Here is a 20622-nt window from a genome sequence, read left to right as displayed (position 1 = left end):
CCATATAGTGTCTGAATGGCACAGCCTTGAGGTGGCTGAAGCATGAGGAGACCATATAGTGGCTGAATGGCACAGCCTGAAGTTTGTGGCATCATGAAGAGACCATATAGAGTCTGAATGGCACAGCCTTGAGTTGGCGGCAGATGAGGAGACAATAGGTCCTCACAATCTCTAAGAATAAGAGATGAATTTTGACATTTCCATTGAAGATGTATGGTACCTAGTGCTACCATAAACATATATAGGTAATGTCTTAGGCCCCACAGCATCACTAAACCAAGTAGTTGCTGAATGATACAGACTAGAGTTGGCTGAAGCATCAGTAAACCATATATTGGATGAATGGCACAGCCTGGAGGTGGCTGAAGCATTAGGAGACCATATAGTGGCTGAATGACACAGCGTGGAGTTGGCTGAAGCATAAGAAGAGACCATATAGTGGCTGAATGAGACAGCCTGGAGGTAGCACCGGCATCAGGAGTCATTAAAGTGACCCGGTGACAGAGTGGTGCGGTGGGTGGCAATACCAGTACCCGGTGACGAATATGGGTGAAAAAAGGTCTGATGCAGAGGAATGTTTGTAACTGGGGAGCAGCGCCTTAAATCTGTTTGGAACTATCCATATTTGTGAAGTGTTGGTGTGGCACCATGGTCAATCTACTCTGATGCATCAGGCATTGGTGGTTGGAAATCCTGGCTGATCCATGCCTGATTCATCTTCACAAAGGTCAGTCTCTCCACATTTTTCGTGTACAGACAGAGGAGTTCTTCTTGGGGTGACTATGGCCCCTGCCGTACTAAACACTCGCTCTGATGGCACACTACTGGCCGGGCAGGACAGCTTGTCCAGGGAAAACTCTGCTAGTTGCGTCCACAAATCAAGTTTGGCTGCCCAGATGTCCAGCGGATCTTCAAGGTGTGTTGGCATGGGCATATCAAGGTATGCCACCACCTGCTGGTTCAGGTCCTGCTCCAGGTGTACCTGATGCTGATGAGTTGCTTCACTATGCGGGTGAAGAAAGCTACTCATCAGCAACTGTAGACTCAGGCTGCTGCTGATGGAGCTGGTACTGCTCCTGCCACCCCTCCCCAGCAGCCATGGCAGTGGAAGGTGAGCGCAGGGACGAAGGCGCCGATAGGCATCGGCCAACTGACTACATAGAATGCCTCTGTAGTAGGTCACATTGTCCTCCCTCTCAGTGGGTGTAAAAAAGGCCCATATTTTGTGGCAGTAGCGAGGGTTCAATAAGGTGGAGATCCAGAAGTCATCTTGCTGCCGAATGGTGACAATTCGGCTGTCACTTCGCAAGCAAGTGAGCATGCATCATGCCATTTGTGCAAGTTACTCGGAGAGACTCCCTGCCTCCATCTCCACTGCATACTGACACAATGTGTCTTGGTCCTCTGTCTCATCTTTCTCATAGCCCTCTAGCTCCTCTAGCTGCTCCTGCTCTTCCTCTCCTGTCAGATTACTAGAAAAACCGCCCATTTGGCGAAACCTAAACTGTGCTCCACTGCACCCCTCCCCCACCTCCTCCTCCAGTTCAGTCCCCACAGGGATCATGTGGCCGTCAGATGCAGGCGCCACATCTCCATTGCCCTGACCAGCCATTGTTTGCAACACGTGCTGTAAGAAATGAAGCAGTGGAATGACTTTGTTCATCCCATAATCCTGGCGACTAACTAACAATGCGGCTTCTGCAAAGGGCCTGAGCAAATGGCAGGTGTCACGTATGAGCTGCCACTGATTCCCATTGAAGTTACACAGGGGAGTACCCTTATCCGCTTGGATCATCAAGAAATTGGTGATGGCTTTTCTCTGTTCGTACAGTCAGTCCAACATATGGAGGATGGAATTCCAACGTGTAGCAACGTCACAAATCAGACTAAGTTGGGGGATACCGTTCTGACGCTGCAGCTCATGGAGGGTGTGCTTTGCGGTGTACGAGTGGCTGAAGTGAATGCAAAGTTTCCTTCCCATTGTAAGAATGTCTTGCAAATGGGGGGAACACTTCAGGAACTGCTTCACAACCAGATTGAACACGTGTGCCATGCAGGGCACATGGCTCAGCCTTCCCAGTCACAGCACATGCAAGATGTTCTTCCCATTGTCAATTACCATGGTTCCCATTTCCAGTTTTTGTGGAGTAAGCCATGCTCCAAATTCTTTACAAATGACTTTTAACAGTCCCTCCCCTATGTGACTCTTTTCGCCAAGGCAAACCATGTGAAGAACAGCGTGACACCGCCGTGCCCTGCACACATGGTATGCTGAAGGGCCACTGAGACTTGTCTGGGGACTGGAGGCTGAGGACATGGTGAAGGATGAGAAGGCAGAATCTCACACTGTCACAGAACCAACGGCCTGAGAGCGTGGAGGAGGAAGCGGCATGTCCTGTCCAAGTTGGTGTTGTGGCTGTGCAGGAACCACATTCACTCAGTGAGCTGTAAAGGACATGTATTGTCCCTGACCATAGTTACCGCTCCAGACGTTGGCGCTGCCGTGACCTTTGGTACACACCGACAGACTCAAGGACTGGGCTATCTTCTCTTACACAAAATTGTGCAAGGCTGGTACTGCCTTCTTCGCAAAGAAATGATGGCTTGGCACTCTCCACCTCGACTCGGCACAAACCATCAGGTGCAGACTCCACCACTTGAAGGGAGGGACTGCAGCACCAGCAAGTTGGACAGGAGCACATTCAGCTTCTGTGCCATTGGATGAGTGGGCGCATACTGTTGTCTTTTGGACATAGCTTCGCCGATGGATTGTTGCCGGAATGGCTGACTAAAAGTAGGTGGAGCGACAGAAAGAGAGTATGACACACAGCTCCCTTCGGCTGAGGTGGTGGAGCCTTGGCTGGCTGAAAGAGGGAGCGGCGTGCCACTGGGTGATGAAGCAGGCTGGACCACTACATCGGAGCCACGGATCCCCCAGGCCACTTTATGGTGGCGAAGCATATGTTGACGCAGGGCTGTGGTGCCAACATTGGGACCCTGGCCACGCTTCACCTTCTGCCGACATAGCTTGCATGTGGCTATGTGAACCTCCTCCGGATTCTTGATGTAAAATTGCCACACCGCCGAGTAGCTGATTTTCCCGCCAACAGTCGGCACTAATTGACTGCTACTGTCACCGTCTCCAGGAACCCCTGTTCCACTACCTCCCGGGAAGGTAGGCTGCCACGAAGCAGGTGGTCTCCCGGACACGTTTAGCTCCAGAATTTCCACTTCTGCCACCATGCTGACTGCCAACCATGCTACCACCTTGCTGGCTCAGCTGCTGCCTCATGGGCAACCTGCAACTCTCTTCTCCTGATGATGATGATGATGATGATGATGATGATGAAGCCCCTTCTGCACCCGGCTCCCAATTGCGTTCGGCTTCATCATCATCAACAAGTGTCTGCACGTCACTGATGTCCTCCTCAGGTTCCTCAACAGTGTCAGCTTCAGGACCCTGAACCCTTGCAACACTGCCTCCCACCTCACTCTCATCATCACTACTTGCCCGCCTAGCGGAGGAAGCAGCGGATGTCTCTCCATTTGTTGGCTGGGCAGTAGCTGCTGACTGTCCTATATTAGATCGTCCTCAGTGAATAGTGGAGCTGAACCCCCAGCATAAGATATTTCTGTAGGGGAGGGAACAGCATAGGACAGAGGCAATGGGAGGACAGGGACTGCTCCCGGGCCATGCCAACTGAGGGTTGTGTCTGAGGAACCTACCGACTGTTGACTGGGGGTATCAGATGTCACTTGTGATGAAGTGGATGACTGTGATAACCAATCAAAGATGGCAGATGGGTTGCTGGTCGAGACACGACCGCTAGCTGATACCGGGAGCTCAGGCCTCTCGCTGCTGCTCCTGCTGCCACTCGCCCCTGGTCTGATGCGACCTCTGCCTGATGAATTTAGGCCTCTGCCACTCCTCTGCCACTGTGCATGTCCTGGCACTTCTCTGCTTGACATACTTAGTGCGTATATGAGGGGAGTACATTACGCTTCATTACACTTAAAACAGTATTTGTCTAGAACAGAAGCAGGTGTGTACTTTTGCCTGGACTTTCACAGTATCTAGGCCCTTGACAGATTAACAGGTACAAAATAGTACACTATTTAGATGTAGGTATGTGGTATGCCCTTATGAGGGCAGAAAAATGTGCTACAGTACGCTTAATAAACGTATTGGAACAAAACACGTGCCGGTGATTACTTTTGGCTGTCCTTTCACAGTATCTAGGCCCTTGACAGATTAACAGGTACAAAATAGTACACTATTTAGATGTATGTATGTGATATGCACTTATGAGGGCAGAAATATGCACTACAGTACACTTAAAAAAGTATCTGAGTAAAAACACAAGCCAGTGAGTAGTTTTGCCTGGACTTTCACAGTATCTAGGCCCTTGACAGATTAACAGGTTTAAAATGGTACACTACTTAGAGGTAGGTATGTGGTATGCACTTATGAGGGCAGAAATATGCACTACAGTACACTTAAAAAAAGTATCTGAGTAAAAACACAATCCAGTGAGTAGTTTTGCCTGGACTTTCACAGTATCTAGGCCCTTGACAGATTAACAGGCACAAAATAATACACTACTTAGATGTACGTATGTGGTATGCACTTAAGAGGGCAGAAAAATGCGCTACTGTACGCTTCAAAAATTATTTGAGTTAAACACCAGACGATGATTACATTTGGCTGTCCTTTAACAGTATTTAGGCCCTTGACATATTAAGAGGCACAAAATAGTACACCAATTAAATGTAGATATGTGGTATGCACTCATGAGGGCAGAAAAATGCGGTACAGTACGCTTAAAAAAACGTATTTTAGTAAAACACCAGCTAGTGATTACTTTTGCCTGGACTTTCACAGTATGTAGGCCCTTGACAGATTAACAGGCACAAAATAGCACACTACTTAGATGTAGGTATGTGCTATGCACTTATGAGGGCAAAAAAATGTGCTAATGTACGCTTCAAAAATTATTTGATTAAAACACAAGCCGAATATTTACTTTTGGCTATCCTTTCACAGTATGTTGGCCCTTGACAGATTAACAGGCACAAAATAGTACACCACTTACATGTAGATATGTGGTATGCACTTATGAGGGCAGAAAAATGCGGTACAGTACGCTTAAAAAAAGTGTTTTTGCACAACACGAGCAGTACACAACAGTGCTACAGCACAAAAAAGCTGTGTACTAAACACAAAATTTCACTCTGTCAAAGACTATTAGGAATGGACTGCTGGGTATTATACCGTCTACAGACTAGTATAACCAGTAGATGGTTTGTTGTGGAACAAAGACACAAAATTGCACGGAAATATTATTCCTGCTTCCTCTGGTAAGGTTTATGAAGTTGAGGCTTGTTAACATGTATGAGGCAACACACTAGTGTTGAGCGGCATAGGCCATATTCGAATTCGCGAATATTCGCGAATATATGGACGAATATTCGTCATATATTCGCGAATATTCGTATATTCGTAATATTCTCGTTTTATTTTCGCATATGTGAAAATTCGCGTATGCGAAAATTAACATATGCGAAAATTAACATATGCAAAAATTAGCATAAGCGAAAATTCGCATGTGCGAAAATTAGCATATGCGAAAATTCACTCTGTCTCACACAGTAGTATTAGAGCTGGAAGCAGAGAGGGATGATCATTGTGATGTGTACTGTGAAAAAAAAAAAAAACGAATATTCGTAATTACGAATATATAGTGCTATATTCGCGAATATTCGCGAATTTGCAAATATGCGATATTCGCGAATAAAATTTGCATTGCGAATATTCGCGAGCAACACTACAACACACAGCTATCTGTCCCTCTCTGTAATAGAATGCTGAAGAAAGTAACTGGGAGGTTAATGGCTGCAGTAAAAATCCTTTTCAGTGAAAAAAACACTGCTCTCTGTCCACCAGAACACTGATCTGACTAGGATGTGAAGCGCTGCTGGAATTAGCTTTTCTGTGTAACACACACACAGCGATGTCCGTCCTTTCTCTCTGCAGTGCACTGAATGATATGACGAGCTGCAAAATTGCTGATGAATATATAGTGCTTTTACATCACAGGGATGACTGGCTGCTGATAGGCTGCATCCTGCATGTGATTCAGGGTCATCCCGCCTACTTCCCTTACCACCTTGCCTTCCCAGAGTTCCTTGCCCCATGTACGTACATGTGGATCTGCCATTTTAGATGCCCTGGAGCCTGGACCGCAGTTAATGGAGTTTAATGAAGCGATTCACGCAATAGAATCGCAGCGATATTTGCATTTGTTGCGAATCAAATATTTCATGAAATTGGTAACGAATTTGGGTTCGTCAGTTTCGATTCGCTCATCTCTATGGAAGAGCATACATGGAGGGTAGCTCATACAGGTTGTAGATGGGTAGGTAAGTTCAAAAAACATGCACCAGCAATAGGGCACCAACAGCAAACTCTACACTCTGAACACAAATACCTTGCATCCAGTGTGCATTGACTTTTGTATGTTGAGGGCTTGTACTATAACTAAAAAAAGTTTCTGTGTGCAGATGGAAGAAACTTCCAGAAGGTCAACCATAACTGCAGCACTTCACCAATCTGGGCTTTATGGAAGAGTGACCAGAAAGAAGCCTCTTCTTAGTAAAAGTTTGCAAAAATAAAAATAAAATCCTCTAAAGACTGTAAGAAAATGAGATTCAATATTGAATTTCCTGGCCTCAATTATAAGCGTCACCAGGCAAAGCTCATCACCTGCCTAATACAATCCCTACAGGGAACCATATTGGGAACCATATCATGCTGTGGGGGTGTTTTTTCGTTTTTTGAGCGGTTGGAACAGCGAAAATGGTCAGGGTTGAGGAAAAGTTGAACTTGAAAAAGTATAGAGATATTCTTAATGAAAACTTGATCCAGAGTGCATTGTACCAGGGGCAGACTGACAACACTCAGGGCTCCCGGACCAAAAAAAGCAAGGGCCCCCTGCGATGCTCTGCCGCTGGTCACACTTCTGCCCCTATTCCACCCAAATCCCTCCACCAGCCCTACTCACAAAATAAACTACATTTTATATTTAAGAAACAATTTTAGGTAGGTAAAATAATTTTCCATGACCAATAATACCAGTATACAAGGAGCAAATATATACCACCACACAATAACTGGATATACCGTTATATTGTACTAAATAAAACCACTATACACAGACCAGTATACTATACAGGATCTGTATACAATATAAGTGATTATATAGAGGACCATATGGCGGTAGATATCAGCTGCACACAGGATCTGTACACCATAGAAGTGATTACAGTTATATAAAGAGACTCACAATTACATATTTTCTGATCAGTGGCGTCCTCTTTCCTTTCCTTCTCCGTCTGGATCAGACCGCCATGTCGATCTCATCTGCAGGACAAGCATGTTAGACTCATTTTTTCAGTGCCCTCCCCTCCTCTACACAATCTTCCCATCTATAGGCCCACAAACTGTAATAATGCCCTCCTTTTGGGGTACTGCACAGTAAAAGGGCAGGTAGGTAGCCAGGTAAATAGGTAACTAGGTAGGTAGATCAGAAAGCCAGGTACTAGGCAGCTAGGTACTTAGGCAGCCATTTATGAAGGCCTGGTATGTGCATAGTTAGGTAGCCAGGTATGTAGGTAGGTAGAAAGATTTGTAGGTAGGTAGTTAGGCAGCCAGGTATGTAGGTAATTAGATAGCCAGGTATGTAGGTAAGTAATTAGGCATCCAGGTATAAAGTTAGGTAGCCAGGTAGTTAGTCAAGTATGTAGCCAGCACCCCCCTCCACCCAGTGGCGGATCCAGAGTCTAGTCTTGGAAGGGGCACTATCAGAGCATTTTGTTTTAGCAGACAGAAAATATGGTGTTGTTTACGGAAGTTACAGGTAGGTAATGTTCCCAGGAGGTAGTGGCCCCTAGTAGATCATGCCCACAGGTAGTTAATGTCCCCCAGGTAGGTAGTTATGCCCCCTGTGGGTAAATCCCCCAGATAGCTGCCCCTGTATGAAAACCCCTATGTAGCTAGTAGGTAGCCCTCCTATTAGTTTGGTAGTTTGTCCCCATATTAGCTAGGCAGGAATTTAGTAGATAGTCCCTCACATTAGGTGTAGACAGCAGAGTTCCCCCAGTGGGTGAAGGCAGCAGAGTTCCCCACAGTAGGTGTCAGCAGTGGGGCCCCCCCAAAGTAAATGTAAGCAACGGGGTCCCCTGGGGTCCCCCACAGCAGAGTCCCTCCCTCCCCCCCCATTCCAGGTAGAAGAAAAAAAAATGATGCTCACCTGTATGTGTCCAACGCAGCGATCTTCTCCTCTGGATCGCAGCAGGGCCCGCGTTCTTCTTCCTCCACAGTGCTGGCACCATTGAGTGACATCGTCGGTGTCTGCACTGCGCAGCGGGGGCGGATGTCACGTCTCCTCTGTGTAGGTGCAGATGTGGCGGATTACACAGAGGGGATGACTTCTCCTGTATGTGTGTGTACCACACATACAGGAGAAGGCAGCACTGTCCGCTGAAGATCTGGCACAAGTGTCCTGGATCCTCAGTAGCGGCGGCAGTAGCGGGCCCTTTACCCGGCTGGGCCCTGGAACGGCGTCCGATCGGACCGGCCGGTCAGTCCGCCACTGCATTGTACCTTAGATTGGGCCAAAATGTTCACCTTCCAACAAGACAAAGAACCAGAACACAGCGAAGACAACAAAGAATTGGTGTAGGGGCAACTCTGTGAATGTCCTTGAGTGACCCAACTAGAGCCCTGACTTTAACTCAGGGGAACATCTTTAGAAAGACCTGAAAGTGGTTGTATACTGATTCCTGGTTACTGGTTCCCATCCAACCTGACAGAGACTGAAAGCAGGTATGCAAGCCTTGTGGCATCATACCCAAGAACACTAGAGGCGGTAATTGCTGTCAAAGTAGCTTCAACTAAGTACTGAGTAATAGTGTTGAGCGGCATAGGCCATATTCGAATTCGCGAATATTCGCGAATATATGGACGAATATTCGTGATATATTCGCGAATATTCGCATATTCGTTATATTTCCGTTTTATTTTCGCATATGCGAACATTCGCGTATGCGAAAATTATCATGTGAAAATTAGCATATACAAAATTTACATTTGCGAAAATTCGTATATGCGAAAATTAGCATATGCTAATTTTCGCATATGCGAATTTTTGCATGGCAGTCTCACACAGTAGTATTACAGCCTTCTTTACACCACACAAGCTGGAAGCAGAGAGGGGTGATCACTGTGATGTGTACTGTGAAGAAAAAAAAAAAAAAAAAAAAAAAACGAATATTCGTAATTACGAATATATAGCGCTATATTCGCGAAATTCGCGAATTCGCGAATATGCGATATTCGCGAATAATATTCGAATTGCGAATATTCGCGAGCAACACTACTGAGTAATGGTCTGAATACTTATGTCAATACACTATTTCAGCTTTTCCTTTGCAACAAATTAGCAAAGATTTCTAACATTCTGTCTTAGCTTTGTCATTCTCGGGTATTGTGTGCAGAATGATGTTACAGTTTTTTTTATTTCTTTTTATTTTTTTTCATTTTAGCACAAGTCTCCAAGACAAATTGTAAAAGAGTTAAAGGGCCTAAAGACTTTCCAAATGCATTGTACATGGTAAAGGTTTCCATAGCCTTTAATGATAACAGACAATATACAAACCCTATATACTACAAACTGTACTTTTTAAAACATACAAACCCTATAGAAATAGGCAACATACACTAATACTGCAGCTTAAACTTATTAGGTTAACTAGTAGTAGGAGACTACTAGTTAACCTAATAAGTTTAAGAAGTAAGCAGCAGGGGACAGATAAAAGAGTGTATAAAGGCAGAATCAGACTATATAGCGTTTGTTGTCTATAACCTTGGAAATACATTGGTCACCACAGGGAGCTGTATAAACAAAACAGGACAATGTTGATGAAGACTGTTTGAACATTTACATCGGAGCGATAATAAAACTGGATGTGAATTTGGACAAAGCCTTGAAGGTAGAGTCACACATCCCATATGTTGCTGCATATTTGCTGCTGCCTATTTTTCTAACCATTGAAGACAATAGGGGACATTGACTTTACACCACTTCAATATTCTAAATGTCCCTGCAAATTTTGCGCAGTTATATTTTTTGCGAAATTTTTTGTGCAATTTTCGATAGAACATCTTTTAAAGTTGTCTACTGATTGGTGCACCGTACATGACTTTTTGCAGTGGAGCTGTATTTATTATTTGCGCTAATTTTTTTTTGGCCGCAAAGCCTACTTTTTTTGCGCAAAACACCACCACCTAATAGGACGCATACAAAAGTGTCATATGCCAGAGCACAAAGCTTAAACCAATCTCTACCGCCCACTGGTTTCTATAATTGCGCAAAATTATAGAAACCTTTTTGGTAAATTTTGAGCAACTGTGCAAACAATACACAAAGCAAATAGGTAAAATCTATTCTACCTTACACCAACATTGATAATTGTCTGCCAATGAGTGGCAAAATCAGCTGCAAAATCCTACATAGGAAAATACACAGCAGCAAATATGCTGTAAAATACGGCAAGAGGGACCCTTCTCTTAAATTTCATTTTCAAATACAAAAAGGGACATTGTTAGTGAAGACTATTTGAAAATTTGCATTGGAGCGATAATAAAACTGGTTGTAAAGGTGGATATTAGCCTTTACACTTCATTTTTCAATACACATGATAGCATTAGCTATGTGTTCCTGAGTGCAGCTATTATTTCATAACTGGGGTCATAACAAAGTAATGCAGTCCTGTGTGGGAGAAACTGCATACATTTCGAATAAACTTACATACGTGGTGAAGTTGAGTGTAGGTTTCAACACTGTAGGATAGTTGTAAAACTCACTGTAGTATTCTCTGTCGATAACAGACACACTGGACGTTTCATTCTGTGATACACCTGTAGTAGGTTAACAGAGATAATATTACAGATCTTAACTTGATGTAATGTAGATGCAAAAGAATATAAATACTTATGTGCCCATACAAAAGTCCACCCCAACATATTCTAAGGCATTATTGTAAAATAAGCATGGATGTTTTAGTCTATTCTTGTAAAGCTAAATTTAAATCAGTAGGAAACAAGGGTATTGAATACACTAACGGACATAAAAAAAATAGATATATATGTAAGTAGATACAATATTAACGCAAAAGGATATGTTTACTAGGGAGAACAGGACAAGGTAAGTACCGCTGTCATCAGTGTCACCTGCACTAACTGTCGGTACTGACAGGTTAGTGCAGGTGACATTGGTGACAGATTTCCTTTAAGGTTTTCCTCATAGGTTTTACCTGTGTACATGTTATTTTTTATACCTCAAATTTTGTAAAGCTCCTATATTTCTATCAACAAACACAAAAAGAACAAAAACAGTTTGCTCTTTTTGGTATCCTCTGGTGTTATTTACTTTGTAAAAAAAAATTCTATATGAAAGCACTACTAAGTGAAAAGGTTGCCTGTTTGATGGCATACAGCATTTGATTTATGCAAACATTCATTTTCTAGCTTTTTCCATCTCACACATGAAAGAATGGCCTAGCGCAGGCATAGGCAACCTTCAGCACTGCAGATGTTTTGGACTAAAACTCCCATGATGCTTTGTCAGCATTTTGGCTGTAAGAGCATCATGGGAGATGTAGTCCAAAACATCTGCAGTGCCGAAGGTTGCCTATGCTTGGCCTAGCGCCTGCTTTACATGATTAACTGGTCACACTTAGTCATATTTAAGTCTAATCAAGCATCTGTGGGATATGCTGGAAAAACAAATCTGATCCACGGAGACCCACCTTGTAGCTTACAAGACATAATGGGGTACTCCGCTGCTTTGGAAATTCCGAGCACTGGAGCCGGCACCGGGAGCTCGTGACGTCATAGCCCCTCCACCTCATGAAGTCACGTCCCGCCCCCTCAATGCAAGTCTATGGGAGGGGGCATGGGCTATGATGTCACGAGCTCCTGGGCTCCTCACTATCATTAGTCCTAGAGCTCCATCTGTTTTATTGCAGCACAACTGCATCCAGGCATTTCATTACTGTAACCAGGCCATGTAGAGGAAGTTATCACTCCTGGGTCAGCTAAATGCCTGTAAACTACACGATGACATCATCATCTCATATCATCAAATTGCTCCTACTTGCTCTCAGACCCCTCCCCACCCATATCTGCTTGCTGATGCTAATGCTATCTCTATGGAATCAGGATATGCAGTAGTTATACACCTCCCATTAGGCTGCAAAAGTGTGAATCAAATCCCCTTAAACACCTCAATTGTGATTATTGGTCAAATAATTTTCTGAAAAGAACACTCTAAATAAGTAATCACAGCAAAACTGCAAATAATGAAAACTGACCTCAACAGCCTCTGATTCTAACGATTTCACCTCGGTGAACTCCAGCACCAGCAGCTTATAAAGATGACAAGGTGCAGTCATAAAACTCCACCACACCCCCAGGCAGAGAATTCATGGGGAATGTAGGTAGCATTAGAAATCCATATTAGTAATGGAATAGCATCCAGTATAGAGCCAAACTCATGCCTGCCACATCAGCTAAAACAGGGAAGTAAAAGGCACACACAAGAACCTCTACATTATTCTTTAACAATAGCCTATGCTGTACTATATAAGCAAACAAAAAAAAATGCTTCTATAAAGCGTCTGCTAACATCTTGATGTCATATACCACAGGACACTTTCAGAGATCTAGTGGAGTCATGCCTCAATAGTTCAGAGCTATTTTGGTGGTGTAAGGAGGACCCACACATTATTAACTATAGATTTAGTGTTATAGCTGATGTGCATATGTATACATCTAAACCCAATGATATGCGTAATGCATATATTACAATTACTATCATTCCTGAGAAAAAACCTGGCAATAGTTCAAAGAAAACATACACATACATTGGCACTTCAAAGGACTATAAATTGACTTGCAACTATTGAGCCGAATAAGTGTAAGGAAAATACATTTTTTTACAGATTTCTGTGGTTAACAGCATCATTTTGGGCAGATCTGAAGTGCTATGGATTGATTAAATAATGCACCATCACTAGGTTAAGGAGACATGTAACTCATTCAAGTAAGCTTTCCAAAGGAATACATTTTTGTATCAAAAGTACGAGAACTTAAAGGGGTTCTTTGGCCCTAAGACATCTTATTCCCTATCCAAAAGATAGGGGATAAGATGTCTGATCGTGGGGGTCCCTCTGCTGGGGACCTCCGCAATGTCGCATGCAGCACCCACCTGTGGGAGCTGCACGCAGCGCTACAGCCTCTGAATCGTGTTGTGACGTCACAATACTCCAGCCCCGAAGTCGGGACCTGGCAGACTCGGAGGCTGCAGCAATGCGTGCAGCTCCCACAAGTGGGTGCTGCATGCGAGACTGCGGGAGTCCCCAGCAGTGGGATAAGATGGGGATAAGATGTCTTAGGGCCGGAGTACCCCTTTAATAGGGAAATGAAAGGTTGATTAGACCAGGGGTCTCAAACTCCTGGCCCGCGGGCCATTTGCGTCCGGCGGAACGAAAGTTTGTGGCCCGCACCAGGTATGCGTAATTTGTATTGCCCGACGCCCGGGATATGAAGTTCTGGGCGCCGGGCAGGTAACTTCTTCAGGCATTTAGCCCTGCTTCGGGCAAGCAGCGCTAAATGCCGGAAGGCTTCACTTACCTCCTCCGCGTCTCCGGTTGGCCGGCCCAAGTCTGATGAGGGACATCATGCATGTGACATCCCTCCGCTGACCCACACAGGAGGACGTTAGTGACGTCACTTGTCAGGCCGCCGCCGGAGAGGAGAAGCACAGGACAGGTAAGTGGGTGTGTCTATGTGTGTGTGCATGTGTGGGTGTCTGTCTGTCTGTGTGTGTGTGTGTGTCAGGGGAACAACAATGCTACCTAATGTGGGGAACCTGCTTCTACCTAATGTGGGAAACCTGCTTCTACCTAATGTAGGGAACCTGCGACTACCTAATGTAGGGAACCTGCTACTACCTAATGTGGGGAACCTGCTACTACCTAATGTGGTGAACCTGCCACTACCTAATGTGGGGAGCCTGCTACTACCTAATGTGGGGAGCCTGCTACTACCTAATGTGGGGAACCTGCTACTACCTAATGTGGGGAACCTGCTACTACCTAATGTGGGGAACCTGCTTCTACCTAATGTGGGGAACCTGCTACTACCTAATGTGGGGAACCTTCTACTACCTAATGTGGGGAGCCTGCTTCTACCTAATGTGGGGAACCTGCTACTACCTAATGTGGGGAACCGGCTTCTACCTAATATGGGGAACATGCTTCTACCTAATGTGGGGAACCTGCTACTACCTACTTCTGTTCATGTCAGGAACTGTCCAGGGTAGGAGCAAATCCCCATAGCAAACCTATCCTGCTCTGGACAGTTTGTGACATGGACAGAGGTGTCAGCAGAGAGCACCGTGGTCAGACATAAAATAAATTCTAAAAGAAAAGAACTTCATCTGTAACTTACAGCAGCTGATAAGTACTGGATTAAGATTTTTAAATAGAAGTAATTTACAAATCTGTTTAACTTTCAGGTACCAGTTGATTAAAAAAATATTTTCCACTGGAGTACCCTTTTAACTCCTTAACCCCTTAAGGACGCAGGACGTAAATGTACGTCCTGGTGAGGTGGTACTTAACGCACCAGGACGTACATTTACGTCCTAAGCATAACCGCGGGCATCGGAGCGATGCCCGTGTCATGCGCGGCTGATCCCGGCTGCTGATCGCAGCCAGGGACCCGCCGGCAATGGCCGACGCCCGCGATCTCGCGGGCGTCTGCCATTAACCCCTCAGGTGCCGGGATCAATACAGATCCCGGCATCTGCGGGAGTTCGCGATTAAAATGAACGATCGGATCGCCCGCAGCGCTGCTGCGGGGATCCGATCATTCATAACGCCGCACGGAGGTCCCCTCACCTTCCTCCGTGCGGCTCCCGGCGTCTCCTGCTCTGGTCTGTGATCGAGCAGACCAGAGCAGGAGATGACCGATAATACTGATCTGTTCTATGTCCTATACATAGAACAGATCAGTATTAGCAATCATGGTATTGCTATGAATAGTCCCCTATGGGGACTATTCAAGTGTAAAAAAAAATGTAAAAAAATGTAAAAGTAAAAGTAAAAAAAAAGTGAAAAATACCCTCCCCCAATAAAAAAGTAAAACGTCCGTTTTTTCCTATTTTACCCCCAAAAAGCGTAAAAAACATTTTTTATAGACATATTTGGTATCACCGCGTGCGTAAATGTCCGAACTATTAAAATAAAATGTTAATGATCCCGTACGGTGAACGGCGTGAACGAAAAAAAATTAAAAAAGTCCAAAATTCCTACTTTTTTAATACATTTTATTAAAAAAAAAATTATAAAAAATGTATTAAAAGTTTTTTATATACAAATGTGGTATCAAAAAAAAGTACAGATCATGGCGCAAAAAATGAGCCCCCATACCGCCGCTTATACGGAAAAATAAAAAAGTTATAGGTCATCAAAATAAAGGGATTATAAACGTACTAATTTGGTTAAAAAGTTTGTGATTTTTTTTAAGCGCAACAATAATATAAAAGTATATAATAATGGGTATCATTTTAATCGTATTGACCCTCAGAATAAAGAACACACGTCATTTTTACCAGAAATTGTACGGCGTGAAAACAAAACCTTCCAAAATTAGCAAAATTGCGTTTTTTGTTTTAATTTCCCCACAAAAATAGTGTTTTTTGGTTGCGCCATACATTTTATGATATAATGAGTGATGTCATTACAAAGGACAACTGGTCGCGCAAAAAACAAGCCCTCATACTAGTCTGTGGATGAAAATATAAAAGAGTTATGATTTTTAGAAGGCGAGGAGGAAAAAATGAAAACGTAAAAATTAAATTGTCTGAGTCCTTAAGGCCAAAATGGGCTGAGTCCTTAAGGGGTTAAGGACCCATGACGTACCAGTAAGTCATGAGCAAGTCGGGCCCGGCCGGGACCCGTGGCTAATAGCGCGCGGCATTGATCGCGGTGCCGCGCGCTATTAACCCTTTAGACGCAGCGTTCAAAGTTGAATGCCGCGTCTAAAGTGAAAGTGAAAGCATGCCGGTTAGCTCAGGGAGCTGTTCGGGATAGCTGCGGCGAAATCGCGGCATCCCGAACAGCTTACAGGACAGCTGGAGGATCCCTACCTGCCTCCTCGCTGTCCGATTGCCGAATGACTGCTCAGTGCCAGAGATCCAGGCATGAGCAGTCAAGCGGCAGAATCATCGATCACTGGTTTCCCATGAGAAAGCAGTGATCAATGTAATAGATCAGTGTGTGCAGTGTTATAGGTCCCTATGGGAGCTATAACACTGCAAAAAAAAAAGTGAAAAAAAAAAGTGAATAAAGATCATTTAACCCCTTCCCTATTAAAAGTTTGAATCACCCCCCTTTTCCCATAAAAAAAAAACACAGTGTTAATAAAAATAAACATATATGGTATCACCGCGTGCGGAAATGTCCGATTTATAAAAATATATCGTTAATTAAACCGCACGGTCAATGGTGTATGTGCAAAAAAATTCAAAAGTCCAAAATAGTGCATTTTTGGTCACTTTTTATATCATGAAAAAAGGAATAAAAGCGATCAATAAGTCCTATCAATGTAAAAATGGTACCGCTAAAAACTTCAGATTACGGCGCAAAAAATGAGCCCTCAAACCGCCCCATACGCGGAAAAATAAAAAAGTGATAGGGGTCAGAAGATGACAATTTTAAACGTATTAATTTTCCTGCATGTAGTTATGATTTTTTCCAGAAGTACGACAAAATCAAACCTATATAAGTAGGGTATCATTTTAATCGTATGGACCTACAGAATAAAGGTAAGGTGTCAATTTTACCAAAAAATGTACTATGTAGAAACGGAAGCCCCCAAAAGTTACAAAACAGCAGGGGTTTTTTTCAATTTTGTTTCACAATGATTTTTTTTTCTGTTTCACCGTAAATTTTTGGGCAAAATTACTGATGTCATTACAAAGTAGAATTGGTGGCACAAAAAAATAAGCCATCATATGGATTTTTAGGTGCAAAATTGAAAGAGTTATGATTTTTTAAAGGCAAGGAGGAAAAAACGAAAATGCAAAAACGGAAAAACCCTCAGTCCTTAAGGGGTTAAGGGTGTATTCACACGTACAGTATCCTGAGCATATTTGATGCACAGGATTTTAAGCTGTATTCAGTTTACATTGAAATTTAGTTTACATTGAAATCTGCAGCATAAAATCCTACACATCAAATCCTGCGTATCAAATATGTGCAGGATACTGTATGTGTGAATAAACCCTAACAATGGAATTTACTGGGGTAATGATATGCACAAAGTAAAATTTGTGGTGCAAAAAACAAGCCTCATATGGGTCTGTAGGTGGAAAATTGAAAGCATTATGATTTTTGGAAGGTGAGGAGGAAAAAACGAAAGTGCAAAAGTGCCTAAATTAAAAACCCCAGCTGATGATCAATAATAAACAGCCAAAGCCATAAACACAGCCCTGATAAACTTCACTATATTGACCTATGTACTAGTTTCATATACAACACCTGGTTTATATAGTTAATTTACCTGTAAGATCCTCAGTAACTATAGCAACAACATCCAAAAGAGCATTAAATTTGAAATTCTCTAAATTTTTCTCTTCATATCTCACAAGTTTTTTCACCTCCAGTTCAGTAAAATGAAACTTCGAAAAACCATTTATCTGTAAGCATAAAAATAGAAAACCACGAGAGAAAGACATAAATAAGAATTTTAGTCAATTGTATAATATACACATATACACTGCTCAAAAAAATAAAGGGAACACATAAACAACGCAATGTAACTCCAAGTCAATCACACTTCTGTGAAATCACACTGTCCACTCAGGAAGCAACACTGATTGACAATCAATTTCACATGCTGTTGTGCAAATGGAACAGACAACAGGTGGAAATTATAGGCAATTAGCAAGACACCCCTAATAAAGGAGTGGTTCTGCAGGTGGTGACCACTTCTCAGTTCCTATGCTTCCTGGCTGCTGTTTTGGTCACTTTTGAATGCTGGCGATGCTTTCACTCTAGTGGTATGAGACGGAGTCTACAACCCACACAAGTGGCTCAGGTAGTGCAGCTCATCCAGGATGGCACATCAATGCGAGTTGGGGCAAGAAGGTTTGCTGTGTCTGTCAGCGTAGTATCCAGAGCATGGAGGTACTACCAGGAGACCTCCAGGTAATGGTGAATAGAAAGTGTGGGAGTAATAAAATATAATACCCACCACTAATGAACATCTAATAAAGGACCTATATGGAGGAATGCATAACAAATCTGGATAAATATATTGTGTAATTAAAGGGGTACTACGGTGCCAGAAAGTTAAACAGATTTGTAAATTACTTCTATTAAAAAAATCTTAATCCTTCCAGTACTTATTAGCTGCTGAATACTACAGAGGAAATTATTTTCTTTTTGGAACACACAGCTCTCTGCTGACATCATGACCACAGTTTTCTCTGCTGACATCTCTGTCCATTTTATGAACTGTCCAGAGTAGGAGAGGATCCCCATAAAAAACATATGCTGCTCTGGACAGTTCCTAAAAAATGGACAGAGATGTCAGCAGAAAGCACTGTGGTCATGATGTCAGAAGAGAGCTCTGTGTTCCAAAAAGAAAACCATTTCCTCTGTAGTATTCAGCAGCTAATAAGTACTGGAAGGATTAAGATTTTTTTAATAGAAGTAATTTACAAATCTGTTTAACTATCTGGCACAGTTGATTTAAAAAAAAAAAAAATATTCCACCGGAGTACCCCTTTAAATACTAAATATCAGTGAATGACGCATAAAGTACATATACTGAATCTGAAAAATCTGTATTTTTTCCAGTCAGACACTCTGCTGCCAAACTCAAGCCTTCCAGTACTTATCAGCTGCTGTATGCTCTGGAGAAAGTCATGCATTCTCTGCTGCCATCTCGGTCCACCTCAGGAACTGTCCAAAGAAGATACATTTTGCTATGAGGGTTTGCTGTTGCTCTTGACAGTTCCTGACAAGGTCTGAGATGGCAGCAGAAAATACATGACTTTCTCCAGACATACAGCAGCTGAAAAGTACTGGAAGGCTTGAGTTTGGATGCAGAGAGCACCGTGTCTAACTGAAAAAAATACAGATTTTTAAAGGGTACCTCTCATCAAAAAAACTTTTGATATATTATAGATTAACCCCTTGACGACGCAGGACGTATATTTACTTCGCTCATCAACGGCCGGGACCCGCGGCTAATACCACACATCGCCAATCGCGGCGATGTGCGGTATTAACCCTTTAGAAGCGGCGGTCAAAGCTGACCGCCGCTTCTAAAGTGAAACTGAAAGTGACCCGGCTGCTCAGTCGGGCTGTTCGGGACCGCCGCGGTGAAATCGCGGCGTCCCGAACAGCTGATCGGACACCGGGAGAGCCCTTACCTGCCTCCTCGGTGTCCGATCGACGAATGACTGCTCCGTGCCTGAGATCCAGGCAGGAGCAGTCAAGCGCCGATAATGCTGATCACAGGCGTGTTAATACACGCCAGTGATCAGCATAGGAGATCAGTGTGCGCAGTGTTATAGGTCCCTATGGGACCTATAACACTACAAAAAAAAAAGTTAAAAAAAAGTGTTAATAAAGGTCATTTAACCCCTTCCCTAATAAAAGTTTGAATCAACCCCTTTTCCCATAAAAAAAATAAAACAGTGTAAAAAAATAAATAAATAAACATATGTGGTATCGCCGCATGCGTAAATGTCCGAATTATAAAAATATATAATTAATTAAACCGCACGGTCAATGGCGTACGCGCAAAAAAATTCCAAAGTCCAAAAAAGCGCATTTTGGTCACTTTTTATACCATTAAAAAAATGAATAAAAAGTGATAAAAAAGTCAGATCAAAACAAAAATCATACCGATAAAAACTTCAGATCACGGCGCAAAAAATGAGTCCTCATACCGCCCTGTACGTGGAAAAATAAAAAGTTATAGGGGTCAGAATATGACATTTTTAAACGTATAAATTTTCCTGCATGTAGTTATGATTTTTTCCAGAAGTGCGACAAAATCAAACCTATATAAGTAGGGTATCATTTTAACCGTATGGACCTACAGAATAATGATAAGGTGTAATTTTTACCGAAATATGCACTGCGAAGAAACGGAAGCCCCCAAATGTTACAAAATGGCGGTTTTTTTTAGATTTTGTCGCACAATGATTTTTTTTTCTGTTTCACCGTGCATTTTTGGGTAAAATGACTAATGCTACTGCAAAGTAGAATTGGCGGCGCAAAAAATAAGCCATAATATGGATTTTTAGGTGGAAAATTGAAAGGGTTATGATTTTTAAAAGGTAAGGAGGAAAAAACAAAAGTGCAAAAACGGAAAAATCCTGAGTCCTTAAGGGGTTAATGTATGCAGAATAACTTTACAATTGCATGTTATTAAAAAATATGCTTCTTTCTATTTAATTTTCCACTTTGAAGAAATGA

At 42.9% G+C, this 20622-nt stretch overlaps 1 protein-coding gene across 8 annotated transcripts in view; it reads right to left on the bottom strand.

The window, feature by feature from the left end:
• LOC130362027 (CD109 antigen-like) overlaps window positions 1-20622 on the bottom strand; it is a 193585-nt gene that overhangs the window by 129905 nt on the left and 43058 nt on the right. For all 8 annotated transcript variants that reach the window (XR_008891248.1, XM_056565874.1, XM_056565875.1 and 5 more), the window contains 2 exons: window positions 17690-17825; window positions 10869-10978 (listed from right to left, as the gene is read on the bottom strand). Coding sequence is in view for 7 of the 8 variants with exons in the window: in XM_056565874.1 (XP_056421849.1) it covers window positions 10869-10978; window positions 17690-17825 (246 nt within the window). In the remaining variant the exon portion in view is untranslated. The remainder of the gene's footprint in view (window positions 1-10868; window positions 10979-17689; window positions 17826-20622) is intronic.

Source organism: Hyla sarda, chromosome 3 (genome assembly GCF_029499605.1).
Source record: "Hyla sarda isolate aHylSar1 chromosome 3, aHylSar1.hap1, whole genome shotgun sequence".
Lineage (NCBI taxonomy): Eukaryota > Metazoa > Chordata > Amphibia > Anura > Hylidae > Hyla > Hyla sarda.
The sequence above is the reverse complement of the archived record's forward strand: the minus strand, read 5'-3'. Positions and strand labels throughout refer to the sequence as shown.